This window comes from Diaporthe amygdali (genome assembly GCF_026229845.1).
Source record: "Diaporthe amygdali strain CAA958 chromosome Unknown NODE_4_length_2575358_cov_65_588622, whole genome shotgun sequence".
NCBI classification, from domain to species: Eukaryota; Fungi; Ascomycota; class Sordariomycetes; order Diaporthales; family Diaporthaceae; genus Diaporthe; species Diaporthe amygdali.
This window is the reverse complement of record NW_026517024.1, coordinates 454,479-472,053: the sequence shown is the minus strand read 5'-3', so window position 1 is coordinate 472,053 and position 17,575 is coordinate 454,479. Positions and strand designations below refer to the sequence as shown.

Sequence of the window (17,575 nt, the reverse complement as noted above, 5' to 3'; positions counted from 1 at the left end):
AGAAGGCTTGCCACACTCCTACGAAGAGCTGTCCCGAAACGACACAAGTCAATTTCATGCAGCTGGTTCCGAGTTCGATGATAAATGGCCGAGAGGATATATTCCATCATTAACTATGCCTTGAGAAAGGTAAGCACTCTCGCAGATATTGATTAATGAGAGAGTGATGCTGTGTGATAGACCCCTCGCATATGCAGGTGCACCCAGAGTTCCTTGCGGAAGCGGACCGAGTGACACCTGCATAATTTGCCAACTGTGGATTATGGACCAGGTCCCAGAAAGTGAGGCTTGACCAAGGTGAAGCTCAAGCCCTACATGGCCTGCAGATTGGCCGCAGATAGCGTCTTTACCCCATGCCTGTCTGCAACTGGACTGGCAGGCAGGCAGACAAGCTGCTGGAGTGACCTCGGCGACCCATTATCTGGCACCCGTCTTCAGCTCTAGTCGCAGGCCACAGAAACGGCGGTACACAGGTCATGTGGCCCCGAGGCGTGGTCACGATGTATGCCGAACATCGCGTCGATTGGACATAGAGGCCAGGGAAGGGCAATGAACAAGATCGCTTGGTCTCCATTCTTGGACACAGCTCCCGGGCGAGCCCGTCTCACACGATATCCTCGACTTGACAGAGACGAATGGCAGACCTGGACCGTTCCCACAGGGACAAAATCTTGCTCGACTAGGGGCCGCTGTGGGCATCTCGGAAGAGAGGAGAGATCCACGTTAGGCCCAATCTAGGCTTCCCGAGGACAAGCAAGAAGAAAAAGGCAAAGATGGGGGACGACCGAATGGTCTATTCGGCCGCCTTGGCTGTTGCAACCCCCATGATACGACGATCGAGACCCTTCTTTTCCCGTCCTCGCCAGTGGGCGCCGCACATCCTCGACCTTTGAGCCATTGCTTGCTCGGGGCTACTGTGAGACCCATGCAATAATATTGTCAAGGAGGACAGGATGAGGGGAAGCGTCGCGCAGAGTCATGCAGTGCTGTGCAGCGTCTAGCCGAAGCAAATCCTCCCGTACTGCCGTCTTCCTTCCCATCCCTCCCCATGCCAACCCCACGCAAGCCACAGCTTGTGCTACATGCGAGCTTGTTTGACCTCGTCCTCTGTTCAGAGTCTTCCCAAGAGACTTGTGTCACCCAAATTTGCGGGGAACAGCTCGAGAATCAAGGAGAACCGCAACCCTTACAGTCGCAATGCAGTTGACTGACTGACTGACTGGTCGTTTGTCAGTCAGTCAATGCGAATCGAGCCACGCACCCTCTTTCCTTTTTCCTCCCCAGGGAGCCACACATGCGAACAATGAACAATGGACCTGCAGGTTGCGGTGATAGTGAACAGGTGCATGGAGGCACACCCTCTTCCTCGGGGCCCGCGGTGGATACCCCTCAGTCCTCACCCTGGCATGCTCAACGTCGCATTCTTGCTCGTCCCCTGGACCCCTGCAACATCGCCCTTGTCCCCACGCTACGTGCCCAAGGCGAGGACTCCCATGCCTCGCTCCCGCCCAATGGGCAGAGGTCAACGGCCGGCGCTTGCGAGGAGCCAATCACGGGGATGACCTCCCCAACCTCCACGCCAATCACCACCCAGAAGAAGCAGCTCGCGGGCTATCGGTGCAGCTTTCATACCATCGCTGTTGCTGTCGCTCCCTGATGCCCGACTTTGTAGCCAACCAGCCCGCGATGCTGGCCCGCTTGCCGCTGCACGGTGGGCTCGACCGGCTCGACCCTCGCTATGGATCTGCCAAAAATACACTGGATAACGCACCATGGCACCACCGCCTGGTGCTCGTGGAGGGTCGCCCTGCCCTGCCAGTGCCTGTCTGGTCTCCAAGGCGCCATGCCATCACGATTGACAAGCGAGAAGCATACACTGCCGGCCTAAGTGTGGAGGCCGGTCTAGCGAGAGAGAGAAAGGCTTTTTGCTCTTCCTTCCGCCTCTCCACCCCGCGTGGACGTATGTACCAGCTGCTCACCGATACTGCGCCGGGCTACCTCTACCTTTGCTCACCTCCTCGCAGTCGCCCCACCGCCGCGCTCTATTTGTTCGAAACGCTCTTCTCTGCCCGCCATCACACCTGTGACCGACCATTCTCATGCATATGCCGGCTCTGTGAATCTTCTCACCACACACACAAGCGTAGTGTTGTCTCGTCCTGCCATACATAACGTCCTGTAGACGCCCGCCCGAACAAGTCGTGGTCTGACCCCTTTCCCGGTTTGCGACCTTTCTTTGATTATATGAGCATAGCGGGATATTTCCTTTCAGTATTACTGGCATCGACAACATCACCAATGTGAACGGGCACTTTTCCTACTTTTTCACACGTACAAAAACACGCGCTGGCAACGGCACCACGGAACGGCACCCAGCAGACAGGTATTCCGTCCAGGTATTCTCTGGCACCGAATCTCGGAGCCACCCAAAATGGTGAGTGTCACAGCACATACATCCATCAGAGCAACACCCCAATGCACATGTCGCTAATATCGCCCTACAGGAATTCGCCTCAAGGCACGCAATGGCCGAGAGGCCACATCGAGAAATGATGGAGAAGTCTCATTTTCGCGAAACTTTCTTCTCAGTCAAGAATGTCCCACCACCCAGGCCGGACTCGGTGCATACCGAGTTTATGGAGACAGACTGGGAGGAAGATGATATCCTCAGCGAGCTGGATGACGGCGACTCGTCTCCACGTCTAAGTCTCGACTCCGTAAGTACCTTGCTGCCTGCGAGCCAGCCATCGACTGCTCTAACCCCTTGCCCGGGTCTGGACGCTGACGCGAAATTCCATAACAGTCGAGAGGCGGGCCAAGTATGACGACCTTGTCCACGTACGATGAAATCCGCACTCCCGATCAGCGGTCAATTGCGCGGTTTGAGATGGGGCCCGACCCGGTGAAGCCAATTGTCGGCCCAAGAGGACCTCACCTGTTCCGCAGTTCTATTAGCAGCGCAAATTCGGTCGAGTACGAAAACGCGCTCTCGCTGTCACCTATCACACCAAAGGTGTTCAACCGAGATGTCAACTACCAAATGCCCATTACCCTGGATATGGATCTGCCGACACCGAGGGCGCCTCGCGACGGCCCATTCCAATTCACGAGCCGAGAGCTGGAGACCAAAACCCTGGCGCAGTGGTCCCCCGAGATGGTCGCACAGTGGATGCTCAATGCTGGCGTTGAGCTGCAGTTTGCAGAGACGTTCGTCGAGAATGACATTAATGGCGCGATTTTGATTACCTTGAAGTTTGAAGACTTGAAGGAGTTGGGTATCGCCTCATTTGGCGTAAGGACCAAAATCTGGGAGGAGATCCACGTTATGAAGGACATCCAGATTGCTTCGCCCGACCCCGAAACGCCCATTGAGGACGAGCCAAGCAGGGAAGTGAAGAGGGAGGAAAGGAGACGCGACAAACAGGACAACGGCGGTGAGTTGAAACGTCGCCAGAGCAGTCGCAGGCGCAAGCACCCCAGCAACGAGGATACTATCCGGCCCGGGGAGTCCGTCTCTATCGTTGGCATCGAGCAGGTGATGCCCAAGCCACACTATTGCTCCAAAGGCGAGAACTGCCGCAAGTGGCGAAAACAGCAAAGAATGATTGAGGCATTCAAGAACGATCATCCCTTTGTCAATATGGAAAGCGGCGGTGTCATCATGGTTGCCGGCGACCCGGGGAACCCGGAGACTGCCAGAAGGATCGAGCCCGATGAGGAGGTTGTCTTTCGCCCGGTGTCTGACGCCGTCCCCTCCGTCGTGGCGTCGTCAGATGTTCTCGGTACAGAAGGGCTCCCTCCGCTGCAGTATTTGCAGCAGGCCACCCTGCGCAACGCTCAGGAGCAACAGAAGCGGGATAATGTCCGCCAGTTTCTTGAACTCCAGAATACCACTTCCTCAAGTGAGGTTCCACCGACGCCACCATTCGAGATGCTACCTCCTCGCAAGGCACCTCACGGGGGTCTTCGGTCTCTCTCCAAGTTGTCCATCCCCACTCAGGCCAGCCGCAGCCGCTCAGTCGAGGACGTGCCGGAGTCAGCTTGCCCTGGCTCGGCCTGTCCCGGCTCAGCATACCCTTCTGCGCACCCTTACAACCAACCCTCACAGCCCTCATTCGCGGCCCAGCAACGTCAGTTCTCCCTGCCGTCGCCATCACCTTCCCCGGACTCTCGTTCAAACACACCAAATGGCGTATACCGTTTCGGCACACCCTTCTCCGAGATGGACGTACCGGTCACTGCTGTGCCCATGGCACCCATCGCCCGCGACACCTCTCAGTCTGTGCCACCAGAGATGAACTACCACTCGGCTTCCAACCCACCACCCCGCTCTCTATCACGGTCCACCTTCCGCAGGCGATCCTTCCTGACCATGCCGCCTGTGGACGAGAACAATGCGACCCAGATCGCGGAGCCCCGCCGCATCCCATCCCCTATCACCACATCACAGATCTCTCCGAAGTCTAAGCAGCAGCGGCCGCTCCAGCCCCCACCACGGGTCCAATGGCCGTGGTCGCCGCCAGCCAGTGCTCGGCAGTTCGAGACGGCCATCGCCCCCTTACCCAAGGGCCCTGGGAGCAGCTCATCAAGCAGCCGCAGCAGCAGCGGGCAGCACACACCCAACAGCAGCGTCTCCTACACCTCAAAGATCGGCTCCCCGCTGGGTGGCCACGCCAAGGACCTAAACAACTATCAGTACCAGGGCTACATGAAGAAGCGCAAGACCAAGATGCTCCGCCACGAGTGGCACGAGCACTACGTCACGCTCAAGGGGACGCGGCTCGCGGTGCACAAGGACCACCAGGCCATAGACAAGACGCTGGAGTACGTGGACGTGGACGACTACGCGATCGCGTGCTCATCGCTGGCGACGACGTCCAAGCTCAACGCGGCGTTCAAGGCTATGAGCATCCGCAAGGACAGGGGCTTGAGCAAGGAGGACATCGCGGCCTTCAGCTTTCAGCTCATCCCGCAGGGCGACATGAAGGGCGGCGGCCTGCCGAGGCTTCGCAAGAGGGAGAGCTCCATGAGCGGGGCCACGGGCCATCACCAGCGGAATGGCAGCTGGGACGGCGGGTCGGATATGTCGGCCGCCGCCCCGCCGCCGCCTCCCGACGCCGCGAACGGCACCGGCAAGACGCACCACTTCGCCGTGCGCAGCCGCGACGAAAGGATCGACTGGATGAGGGAGCTGATGCTGGCCAAGGCGCTGCGCCAGAAGGGCGAGGGCTTTGAGGTCAGCGTGAACGGCAACATGATTTAGGGCACTCATTATCACATGAGTCTTCCTAGACAACGACGATTTGACGACCGACGGGAGGCTAATTGCATTTGGTAAAGGCGTTTTGGGCATTATGACTTTCTTCACTTTTTGATTTGCTCTTTCGTATTTCTCATCTTCTTTTCGAATTTCGTTTCCTCCTCTCACTTATACCACTACCAGATACGACACGATACCGATGATACCTTGAATTGTTTTTGTTTTCTTTGTATTCTCTGGAGATGAACGGCGCAAGCCCATAGTTTGGTGTGCAGGGCTTATGGGCCGAACGCGAGAGACGTAAGAGCGTTGAGATGAATTGAGTATTGCAGAAGCGGAAAACAAGAAGCGGAAGAGAGAGGCAGAGAGAGCTTGATGATCGCAAGATGCAAAAAACGACAGAATTGAGAGTGAATAGCTTAGTTGTTTGACGGTGAGACTTAGCCAACATACCACGCTCCTTCAATGGGATGGCAATCTGATAGCAATTGGAGTCTCGAGCAATTAATTTTCCTAAGCACACTCGTTTCTAACAGTGATGACCAACTATTGAAACTCTTCTTACCGTCAAACCTTTCACCAGAATGATATGGGTACCTCTTGGTTGGGTAATTGCCTGTTTGAACGAAACCATAGCTTGCAAGAAATAGTTGAGTGCTATAATAATTTATACGGTGTCGCGGGATGACTGTCAAACTTTCCTTCTCACTCGACCTATATACCACGCAACTCTCCGTGAACTCATGACAGGCTTCGACCTTGGCTATATTTTCGCGACAAGTAGAATAAGTGAAGAATTGCTCATAAATAGACTGCCAATCTGAATACCTCCTCGGACCAACGTCCCTTAAAGCGCGATATGAATGTGGAGAAACGGAACAACGCCCGCCCAGTGAGACCCTAGAGCAAGAGCCGGCCTTGCCTGGCGCCATACCCGTCGGACGAGCCCCATCCCGAAAATTGCTTGATTGACGAGAAGCGGGTGGTTGAGCTACAAATTGGCACTGCTGGGTGGAAACTGTGAGAAGGCATAGCACATGGTAGAATGTTGCCAACGAATGACGGGGTGAGTACGGAGTCCGTGAGAGATACGCGAGATCGGTGGATACTATCTTCGCGCTGTTTTATTTGTGTATATATTTGACACTTATCGTCTAGTATCACCCTGGCAGTGGTATAACAAGGGTGTGTGGGATCGCAGCGAGATTTCTCGGTATCCGACAGGCCGCGAGATCTCACATCGCATTATCTGCGTGTCGCAGGAGTCATAGACCGGCCACAGGCGGCCTTAGACCCCACACCCGCCGCGTCACGGTAAAAAGCCTGAGCCGTGTACCCTTCGCCCAGATAGATCGACGAGAGTCCCCGAAGCTGCCTATTGCTTCTTCTTCGCAGCGCCCTTGGCCTGCTCTTCTGACTTCTCGATCTCGTCGTACTCATCCAGCTCCTTCTTCTCGGCGTACCACTGGCCGCCCTGGAGGACCAAGATTCCAACCAGGACCAGCGCAAGGATCGTGTTGCTCGCGGCCATCACCTTCAGGCTATCATCCCGCCCCAGTATGATCTCTCCAGTAAGGGGACCATCGTGCTTCTCCAGATACTCCCCGCTGGTCCACAGATCGCTCGATATGGTCCTGAAGCCCTTCACAATGTTCGCCAGATAGACCCCCATGCCGATGACATAGAGGACCAGGGAGGCGCCATCGAAGAGCATGTTGCTCTCGGAGGGCTTGAACAGCTTGATGAAGAAGCCCAGGAAGCCGACGGCCATGACGATGTGCAGGAGGCGGGCGATAAGCGGCGGCGACTGGTGCATCCATTTCAAATGTGTCTCGAGCTGGTCGAAGAACGACGCGGCGACAGGCTCGGAGGTCCAGAGGAGCGGGTAGTCGTACGGGAACTGGGCAAAGATTATGCCGAGGAAGAAGCATACGGCTGTCCGACGTAGGTTAGCAGGTGGTTACTTGCGACAAGAACTAGCAAAACATCCGTAGTAAAAGGAGGGGAGCACTCACGCCCGACAATCATGAAGGTCGCGAAAGAGCTGGACCCGCGGTAGTCTTTGGACTTGACCGTCTTGGACCGGTCTATCTTGGGGAGCAAGCCTGACATGGTGGAATGTTTGGTGGGGGAGCGGGGCGGAGGAAAGAGAGTTGCGACTTGGCACAATGAAGCCAATTGGCAACGACGTTGTGTATTTGTCGACTTCTGGACCGTCTGCGCAATGAGGCAGCTGATGGCGTCAAAAGCTGATGTAGTTGAAAGGGCAAGGAATTTTGGATGCGATGCTGACCCCGAGCTTGGCCTCGGTCGTCACCTCGATAGCGCCTGGGCAGTGTAAGCTTACCTAAAGGATTGACCTTATCTTTTATTGGCAGAGGGGCCCCGAGTCACTGACAGATTCTGGACATGGCATACCCCAGCGAGCCCAGCAGCCCCGGGCCCGCTCTCAGACATCTACAGATACCCAAGCACGTGCCAAGCACCCAGAGTCGGTGCCATGGTAACCGAACGTAAACCCCTCCATGAATATATGAATAACACAAAGATGTACGGCGATGGGTCACTGATACCCCGAATATAACTGGACTATGCGCTGGACATCATCAACTTCGTAAACCTCACAAGATGATATTGCCCAGTCACAACTCACCTGCACAGGACCGCCCATGGCTTACATGAGAATCAAGGTTTGGATTACTGCGAAGATCACATGTTTGACCCAGGCTCTTAATGACACTTGAGACAGGCACGACAGTTGCTGCAAGACCCAGATGGATCAGTGACGTCTGTTATTGTACTTCGTTTATTTCCCCCTCATAAATCACAGAGCAGCTAAGAAATCGTCATATAAAAGGAAAAGGCCAAATTCCAAACTCTGAAATCACATAAGAGAGCGAGTGAGAGAGTGAAAAGAGCGAAAGAGCGTGCGGTGTTCGTTGATCCCCGGCCCAATACCAGAAGCCTGGTCCTCAAATAGAGGAGAGCAGTTGCCTAGTGCCTCTTCCTCAGGGTATAGTGTTCAGCGAGATGGGATCCTCCATGTACTTGCTGATCTTTTCCTGCGTCCACTTCCCCGTACTCCCAATAGTCGTCACCACACCAGTGGTGATGCCGCCTCCGAGCAGCACAGAAAAGATGCCGCGCAGCGGGAAGTCGTCGTAGGCTGGGTAGCTGAGGTCAAAGGGCACGGAGCTGTTGAAGAGCGACTCTACAGTCTCCTGATGCACGAGGTCCGCCGGCTTGATGCTGAGCACGACAGGGTGGATGTTCTTTACCTCGGATCCGATGGCCGGGTCTCCGAAGATGTACGTGCCGCCGGTGCCCCAGTGGTCCGGCTCCAGCGAGGCGATCGTCACGGGCTCGTCGGTGTTCGGGATCCGGCTCGCGGGGATCTGCCACGGCATCACGGGCGTCTTGAGCTCCAGGGCGACCGTCTTCACGAAGTCGTAGAACTTAGCCCACTCTTTCGGCCCGTAGCAGTACCCATTGCCGTAACCCCGGTACGTGAAGTCGTCGGCCTCATACCGGTCGATGGCCAGGAAGTCGGGTGCGAAGGCGCCGTCATACACGCCGAGAAGTTTGACGTAGTCGGCTGTCTCCTTCGCCTTGTCGATAGCCATTGTCATATCATCGGTCTGGTCGTAGATCCACGCGGACGAACCGACGCCCCAAAGGTTCACCTGCCAGCCAAACGTCGCCTCGGGCGCGACAGTACGGATCAACCAATTGACCGCTTGTACGTAGCCACTCAGCGTGTTCGTGATGGTGGATGGGACTACGGCGTCGATCTTGCGGTAGGCCAGCGCCTGAGTGAGTGGTTCGACGACAGGCATGCTGTATTCCGCTCTGCGGTTATGCTGCTGGTTGTCGCCCAGGAAGTCAGGGTTAACAATGAACCCGGCCGACACCTCGTTTTTAGACTCCTTCTTGGCCAGCTGAAGGCTCAGTATCAAGTTGCCGAAAGAGTGCTCCAGTCCGCTGGCGTCTTGCAGGAGCTTCTCACTATCGCCGAGGCTCAAATTGACCGTATAGTTGATCATAACAGGCAACACAGGCTGCCCACCAAGGTTTTCCGACACCAAGGCTGCTAGCTTGACCGTCTTGGTCGTGGCCGGGTCGTCGGTTAGGTAGCCTCCCGCATCTCCAGCTCCGTCGGTGCCGGCGTACTTGAACACGGACGTGACCTTAGCCGATGTCAGATCCTTACCATCAAGATCGACGAGATCGGATAGGGCGCCGAAGCCCAGGTAGTTGGGAAATCCCCGGACCAGAAGGTTTGGCCCGCGTGTGATCTTCAGGTCGAGCTTGGAGGAGCCATCGGACGCGACCACAATCTTGTCGACCACCTGCGTGGCGGTAAGGGTGCCGTCCTTGACGAAGCCGGGCGCTCTAACCGTGTACTTTCCCGGCGCGACGGGGGTACCGACAGTGATGGTTCCACTCTTCATGGCGATGTCCTTGGAGTAGATGAATGCTGTCTGATCAGTCGAGACAAGGCGGAAAGCAATAGAGTCTCCCGTGAGCTCCGGGTCGGCAGTCACGTTGATAGGCAGGTCGACGAATGACGAAGTGTCAATATTCTCAGACGAGAACTGATCGCTCTCGATGTTGACCTTAACCAAGGAGTTAGAGAGCTCTACAGACTGCTGGCTGGTGTACCATTTGGTGTTGTTCAAGGTTAACACAGCATCGATGGTGGCTGTGCCAGAAGATGGCAGCCTCCGCAGACTGGTGGTCTGGTTGTTTGGACTGTCGAAGGCCCTGGGTTCTTCATTGCCCACCGCCACCTGAACATGAATCTGCTCCTTGTCCAAGGGTGGAGACAGCTGACCAACAGTGATGTCCAAGGCGGAATACCTCTGGGCAGGTCCGTACGACACTGTCAGCTTGGTGGTTGAGTCCTCCTCGACAGTGATGTCTGTCGGGGAGACAGATGGGGTTGCGGTGACGGTCTCATCTGCGTTAACTAACTCGTCTGCCTTGACATTATATTGACCACTCGCCACTGTGAACGAGGTTGTCTGGCCAGGTCTCGCTGAGAGAGGGAACGATTGCCCCCCTCGAGTCAGAGTGATGGTCTGCTCGGAGTCGGACAGCGCAGCGTCCGGGACATCTGAGACCTCGACCTCGAGTATGCCGCTGGGCAACTTGTCGGCATAAAGCTCGAACGAGCCAGTGTACAGGGAGGCATCACCCCTCAAGTCACCATTGACACCCCAGGTAAACGTGTCCGAGGTGTTGAAAGTGTACGGGCCGGGAAACTGGATCGCGGCCGTAATGCCAAAAGTGCCCTGAGTGTCGCCTGGTTCGGAGCTAATGGTGCAAGTGACGTCCTGCCAGGGGCTGAGGGTGTTGAGCAGAACAGAATTGGAAGGCGACAGAAATTTGACGTAGAGCGTGTTCTGAATTGTGACGCGACTACCGTCTTCGTATTTGATTCCATCGGTGACAAGCGTACCGTAATACTCGCTGGGATTGTCGCCGACAGTTGTGTTGGACACGATGTGAGGCATATTGGCAAGGTTGCAATGATGGAGTAGGGCTCAGGCAGAGTGGGTTGTCCGAGATGGGATCAAGGCGTGTTGATATCACGATCGAAGAGAAAGCTGGAGTAGATACTGATGGTCGAGATGAGGACTGGTGATTGTCTGCTTGAAAAGATGTCCGGTAATGGAGACGGGACAGGGCCTTTATAGTTTTGAAGCGTCTTTAACCATCCAAAGCCACCCACACAATGTCTCGGGCAGATCATAGATCGCGAAAGACATGGTTCCTTGGCTCGAATCGACTCCGGTCCTACCTCGGTTCTCTAAACACCAAGCCTTCTAAGAACCATTCCAGCTGAGGATCAGCTTTGAGCTGCAGAGGTTATCATGAAGCCGGTGGATACTATGGGAGTGAGGGACAGGAGGACCGAACCTTACCATTACACACAAGACCGCGTCAGACCGCAATCATTCTATGCATTATCTACTTATCCTTAGCACGGCTGAGGCCAGAATCGCCACTAGACATCTATCTTTCACCGTCCGGCGTGGTGTGTGTGGTATCGTCGGGAACCACCTGCGTCAAGCCTTGCGTCTCGCTCCCCGAGATCTCCTCGGAAGTTCTCAGATGGGATCAACTCTTTCCTTTTCATCGCGACTGCAAGCACATGTCTCTCACCCACAGGTGAGAGTTATTGCAAGGATGAGATGTGACCAAGGCCGAGGCCTGTGAGCAGCGGTCGGCGCAAGAGGCTGGCTGAAGATAGCTGCAATGGAAATCATATGCATCGGTAGCTCCGGAGAGCCTGTTGTGGTCAATGTCGTGATGCCGGCAAGAACAGGTGGTGGGTGATACCAAGCGATGGCCAACACTGCAATATGCTATACAAGTTTGAATGTCCTGATAGTATGCAAACTAGTCTTGGCGTCAAGAATAGTTGTATATATTATCGCAGCAAACAATACTCTGTTGTATGAAATAATGTTTTACAATGCTTCATCTTATACAAAACTGAATAACATCGAGCCTCAATCACGCACGAAGTGTCTATCAAGTTATCATCTAGTCCCGAGGTTTGACTTCTCTCGAGGTCATTATCCTGTATTAGTTCTCACATCCAATTACTTGAAGCTAGGACATGAAAGATAAATCAAAAGCGAGTCAATTATTGAATGCAAGAAAGTCACAGTGTACTTAGTCATATAGTGTGACACTACATCACCACCTCCTTCCATTCGCCGCCACACAGTCATAGACGAGCTGACCGATGCGGAGATGTTTCGGAGGTCAGCCTGACACGCAGATCTTTGTGTGAGCTGAGAGTCAAGAGCATATTCGGGAGTTTTTAACGAGCTGCAGACTTTGGCGTTGTGAAACTTTGTTACGGATGAGGCTATTGCAAGCAGACCGCCCAGCGCACAATCTCACCTCTCCCTGCCGAATGCGGGATCCTTTGTCGCATCCTCAAAAATTGGATGATGCTAATCCGACTCTTTCACATGTTACCGCTTGTAAATGTCTCTCTGGTGTGAGTTCTCGTGACTGTACAGCCGGTGAACAACGTATCTTTGCATATCTGCGCGAATTTGAAGTTGCATTTGTCATAATTATTTCTCATTCCTGTAATGAACTCGGTGGACATGGGGGTCGGGAAGGCCCTCCTGATGAGATGCTATACTGGCCCTATCTCAATTAAGTTCGAGAGGTAACGGCAGTAAAAGAAAGACAGGTAGGATCCATCGTCCTAGAGCCAAAGGCCTCGACCACGACAATACATGCAGTATTCTACATAAACTTACCCCGTTCATTGAGATTTGCGAGTCTGAAGCCAATCCAGGTGCTCCTTGGTCCTTGTCTGGAGGCTGCCAAGCAACTGCTGCTGAGTGTCCCGCAGAGCGCAGTGTCTACAAGTTGAGATACTCGTCTCCGTTCTCAATCTGTACTGTATTGCCGCACTTGCCGAAGAAGTCTTCGTCGGAATACCAACATAGGAGGGTCTTCTCATCCATTCTGAGGCACATCCTGCGGACGTTCCACGCCTGTGTTATGGCACATTGTAATTTTAGTGGGTAGATGTGGTTATTTTCTTGGTTGTAGCTAGTTTTTGCGAGTTGTAGAGGCAATTCGATCAAGAAGAAAATGGCAGAGACGCGAGAATTGGCCTTCGATTAGATTACAGCCTCAGGCGTAGAGCTTTACACATTGCCCTGAGGATAGTGGCTTTGTTATTAGAGCTTTGTGTGTTATTGAGTGAGAGTGGTCATCGGCAAGGACCTAAATGAGACCAAGTGAGGCTCATGATGCACACAACTCGCCCTTGCGAGTCCCTGAAGATCAAAGACACTGATAAAGATGGTTGTTTACTGTTGTGATGGGTGCATCCTCATTGTTCTTCTTCTCGTGGCAAGGTTCTTGGTCAGCTGATGAAGCCAGTGCTGGGAGTAGTGTTGCAGGAATAGCACCCATGGGGACAGTTGGTTGTATACGTTTTTGTGATAGCTGTGATGATAAAAAGAGAATAAAGACTCGATTTCACTTTTCAAACACTCCAGCGGTCCGGACTGATCTAGGCGAGACTTTGGGCTCCGACTTCTATGGAAAGTGGTAGCGTTACCCACTCAACCCAGTCTGCCAGCAAGTGTTTGAGTAAGACAAAGTATAAGAATCTATTGTCTGTGACTGCACTCAAAAAGTTATTCGGATTTTCAAGTACGGAAAATGGTAGCTTAATTTGTAGACATCAAGTCCTAACTTGTCGGGTGGCACAACGCAACTCAAAAACGGCAACTTGGGGGTTCGTGTGAGCTTCAGCGATGGGAATTGCATAATTGATACACTCATGTGCGCAACGGTGTTGGCATTCGATGGTGCAACAGCAGGAGGAAAAAAACACAGGCTGGCAGACATGCGAAGTACCTACCTTTTTAGCATCTCCCAGGTCATAGAGCGTATTCAATAGTTGACAGGTAGGTTGAATGGTTTTATTTTACTGCGAACAGTAGCCTCTGTTGACATAGAAGACGTAACTGCAAGGTTTCCCGAAGTCTTTTTAGAAATCATTACAATTTAAGGACGCCAGGCAACAAATGCGAATTTGTACGAAGCGGTGGCTCAAAGTACAGCATGATGATTCTCGAGACCGACTGAACATGTGCAGCATTGAAAACAGACGGTGGAAGCCAAATGATGGATACTAGAGAACTGGTTTGAATTCTCTAGTAGTGTTACCAACAGCATGGTCTAAGTCCTGTAATTACATGCCAAATGTCTAAACTTTTCAATGACGAAACCGCACTTCGAGAGCCGCCGCACTCGGCACTCTGCGCTATGCCCAACAGCCGTGAAAGCAGCCCACGGAGTTTGCTTCACGGGAGTCATCACCATGCAAATATAAACCCCCAAACAAACTCACCCAAGCAGCTTCTGTCTCACCAGCTCAACCTCCTCCGCCGTGCCACAAGCCAACCCGGCCCTTTCGTCGGTACTCTGCAGCACGGCATCCAATATCCTACTCCCATCAGCAGGATCAATAGCCTGGCCCCCAGCAGCTTCGATTATCAGTGCAACAGGGAACAGCTCATACAGCCTCCGCAACTTCGCCTTGCTCTGCGCAGTCACGGGGTTGATGTAGATCCCGTGGCCCTTGACCAGCGCGTGCACCACGTCGGGCACCAGGCCACCCGAATAACGCAGCGTGTACGCATCAGTGATATACCCATTTACGAGCGCCATATACCTCGCGTCGTGCCCGGCAGCGCGCAGGTTCCCAGGCGCAAAATAGCGCGTCTTGAACGGCGGGGCGTCCAGCCGGACGGCCGTCCGCAGGACCTCGCAGTCCCGCGGCGACCCGTCGCCGCCGCCGCCCAGGGCGACCTCGAAGCAGACGTCAGAACCAGCCGAGCCCGGCAGGCGGATGGCGACCAGGGCCGTGGTGCGCGGGCCGTAGACACCCAGCACCGACGCGACCTGCCTCTCGGCCGGCTGGCCCACGGCCGTGGCGCCGTCCCACACGCCGAGGATGGTGCCGACCGTCCAGTTGGGCGCGATGATGGAGCTGCCGTCCAGGGGGTCAAAGGCGACGGCGTAGCGCTCCGCGCCCTGGACGGGAGGCGGCGCCGCGGCGTGGACGGGCTTCTCGACCGGGTCCTCCTCGCTGCTGGCCGCCACGACGGACGCGCAGCGCGCGGCGAGCGTCTGGCGCAGGATGTCCTCGGCCTCGACGTCGACGTTCAGCTGGTCGTCGCCGAAGGTGTTGGCCGTCCCGGCGAGGGCCACGCGGTGGGCTTTTTGCAGGGCCTTGGCGATATCGCTCACCGCGCCTAGCACGGCGGGTATCACTGAGCCGAAGAGCTCCGCCCGCGAGCCATCTGTGGGTGCGAGGGTCTTGAGGTGCGACTCAAGGCTCACGGGGCCTGGGGTCGCGGGCTCGCTGCTCATCGTGTATGAGTGATTATTGATGTGATTTAACAGGGGATGGTGGTGATGATGATGATGACTCAGAACTTGGGCAAGTTTGTCTAAGGCACTAGTTCGGCGGCTGGAGCGAAGATCTTTCACGATCGCTTTTTGAGACGATTGATGTAGAATAAGGTCACGGGCTGGTCAAGAGATACTTGATCCGTGTACTCTGCGATTGATGAGGTTAATCTGGTTTCTTTCTCGCATCACGTCACATATATGACTCCTGAATCAGGTGACGCCCGACTGCGCGAGCTGACTTTGCAGACATTGATATCGTAAAAGTGCGAGTATTTGTACGGACCATCAATACATCCCAGACAGTCATAACAAGCCAGGTAATCAGATGAAGCATCCCAGAATGAATGGCGCCGTGCTATGCTTTTCTCGCCCAAACGCCTACCGTAGCCCATACATGACCTTGGACTCCACACCAACCGTGCTGACCATGGCCCAAATTCATCACCCGGCACAGACAACCATCACCACTCGTCCCGTTGACCGAAAAGGCTCTCAGCCTGGACGAGCGCTCGGCTGCACGACAACGACGACAATCAAGGATATCACCATCAATACCAGCGCCACCAGTGACACCAGGATGACCGTCCCGCGACTCGCTGGGAACTTGCCCAGTATTATGTACTTCTGCGACTGGAAGTACCTGTGATAGCCGAGGAAAAGTATTAGTATGCTGATGCCGAGGAACACAGCGCCAAGGGGCTTGCCCAGGTGGCGCAACGTGTGCTGGCTCGTGCTGTCAGATGGGCTGTCCGAGATGGAGGTGTTGAGCCGGAAGAGCTGGGTGATGGCGACGCCGATGGAGGCGAAGGAGAGTGACGTCCGTAGCCATGCGAGGAATGTCCGTTCTGCAGGTAGGAATTGTAAGCATAGCGCCCAGTGTCACCGTTGTCGTCTCACGACGACCAGTGGATCTCCCCGGGGAGCGTTGAGCCCTACCTAGCGCCAGGTGGTCCCTCGCGACGGAGCCCTTGTTCTCCAGCTCTATCGACCCGAAGTTGGCCAGTGTCGCCCTCCACCACGCCTGCTCCTCCTTGTCCCCCGCGGCCCCGTTGCCGTTCTCCTGCCCGCGGCCGTTCTGCGCGCCGTTCCCGGCCCCAGGCAGCGGAGCCCTGGCAGCACCGCCGCCCTTGCTGGCGTCCCGGGCGTCATCCGGCCTCTGCGGCTCGTCCGCGGGCGCGTCTCCGTTCCTCGACGCCGCGGCCTTCCTCGCCCTCGTCCCTGCGGATTCGACCGTGCTCTGGTAGTTCATGCCCGAGGCGGCGCTGGTGTTGGGCGCGCGAGTGATGATGCCCGTGGTCTCGTCCGGCTCCTCCTGCTGGACCTCGTCGTGCTCGCCAAAGGTTGCGGTGTTCGTCGGGGTGCTCCCGCCCCGGCGAAAGAAGGCTGGCGGGCTTCTGGCCGGCGACATAGTCTCGGCGCGTTCACGGCCCAGCTGCGAGCCGCATTGCACGTCAGTCACACGAAAGTGGTAGGCAGGACAGACGACAAGGGGGTAAGGAGACGAAGTAGCAGTTTAAGAAGCGAGTAATGCGGTTGCGTCCATGGCTGTGTCATGAGACGGCCGTTGGAGACATGTGACCGACGGGCCGGTAGCGATCGGCTGCCAAACTAGGATAATCCAGCAACACCTTTTGGTGCTGGCAGAGACGGGACAGCAGTAGTAGTAAAGCCTAATGAGCTAGTGCGCATACCTCGAGTATATCACCTATCCTGTCCTGAGTGTTGACTCTCCTGATGTGCTTCGTGGATGCGCCGCTGCTCGTCCTCCGGAGCTGTTGGGGCGTGGGAATGGAGGGCGCTGAGGCGGTAGTTCTGGCCCTTGTCACATTCGGCAGAGCTCCAGCTGGGCCTGGGATAGAAGACGGGGAGTGGGAGTAGGAGGAGGAAGATGGTGGGCTTCCCCCGGGTCTTGGGGCAGCCATTCCTGCACGCCGAGAGTCGCGTAAATCTGATAAATCTTAGTGCCAAGCAGGCGGGGATCAGAAGAATCGGGAGAGTTTGAGGTTAATGCAGGGTTTGGTCGAGCACGACAGCAGATGGCAGGGCACGGCAGGATGGTCGATGATTGCGACGTCCGGAAGGAGGAAAGTGTTGCCCAATGAGAACTGGCTCGCGCTTAGCAGGCCGACCGGCATATGGAAATGGATATGGCACTATGGGAAGCAAGGCTGCAGTGCTACGCAGTAATGGTGCTATGAGCTAGAGCTGCAGGCCTCGGATCATCACGGCGGAGGAGGACAAGACGAGACGAGACGAGACGAGGGTATGCTGCCTTTTCCCGGGACGTGTATATTGACAATTGTGAGGAAATTGTGATACCGAGGCCGCGAGACCGCAGCGGATCCA

General features: G+C 55.2%; 5 protein-coding genes across 5 annotated transcripts; 1 reads left to right on the top strand and 4 right to left on the bottom strand.

Annotated features, from left to right (window-relative positions):
• Window positions 1-2,431: 2,431 nt before the first annotated feature.
• On the top strand, window positions 2,432-5,263 carry J7T55_008320 (hyphal anastamosis-9; the record flags this gene model as incomplete). Its single annotated transcript, XM_053138625.1, has 3 exons — window positions 2,432-2,434; window positions 2,505-2,717; window positions 2,804-5,263. The coding sequence occupies 3 exons, from the start codon at window positions 2,432-2,434 to the stop codon at window positions 5,261-5,263; spliced, it is 2,676 nt and encodes an 891-aa protein (XP_052997597.1).
• Window positions 5,264-6,635: 1,372 nt separating this feature from the next.
• Window positions 6,636-7,372, bottom strand: J7T55_008319 (er membrane protein sh3; the record flags this gene model as incomplete). The annotated part of the gene is made up of 2 exons (XM_053138624.1): window positions 6,636-7,195; window positions 7,276-7,372. The coding sequence occupies 2 exons, from the start codon at window positions 7,370-7,372 to the stop codon at window positions 6,636-6,638; spliced, it is 657 nt and encodes a 218-aa protein (XP_052997596.1).
• An 896-nt stretch (window positions 7,373-8,268) lies between these two features.
• J7T55_008318 (uncharacterized protein) lies at window positions 8,269-10,776 on the bottom strand (the record flags this gene model as incomplete). Its single annotated transcript, XM_053138623.1, has 1 exon — window positions 8,269-10,776. The coding sequence occupies one exon, from the start codon at window positions 10,774-10,776 to the stop codon at window positions 8,269-8,271; it is 2,508 nt and encodes an 835-aa protein (XP_052997595.1).
• A 3,382-nt stretch (window positions 10,777-14,158) lies between these two features.
• J7T55_008317 (sedoheptulose-bisphosphatase) lies at window positions 14,159-15,187 on the bottom strand (the record flags this gene model as incomplete). The annotated part of the gene is made up of 1 exon (XM_053138622.1): window positions 14,159-15,187. The coding sequence occupies one exon, from the start codon at window positions 15,185-15,187 to the stop codon at window positions 14,159-14,161; it is 1,029 nt and encodes a 342-aa protein (XP_052997594.1).
• Window positions 15,188-15,721: 534 nt separating this feature from the next.
• Window positions 15,722-17,151, bottom strand: J7T55_008316 (uncharacterized protein; the record flags this gene model as incomplete). Its single annotated transcript, XM_053138621.1, has 3 exons — window positions 15,722-16,074; window positions 16,166-16,661; window positions 16,921-17,151. 3 exons carry the CDS (start codon window positions 17,149-17,151, stop codon window positions 15,722-15,724), a joined length of 1,080 nt encoding a protein of 359 aa, XP_052997593.1.
• Window positions 17,152-17,575: the final 424 nt, after the last annotated feature.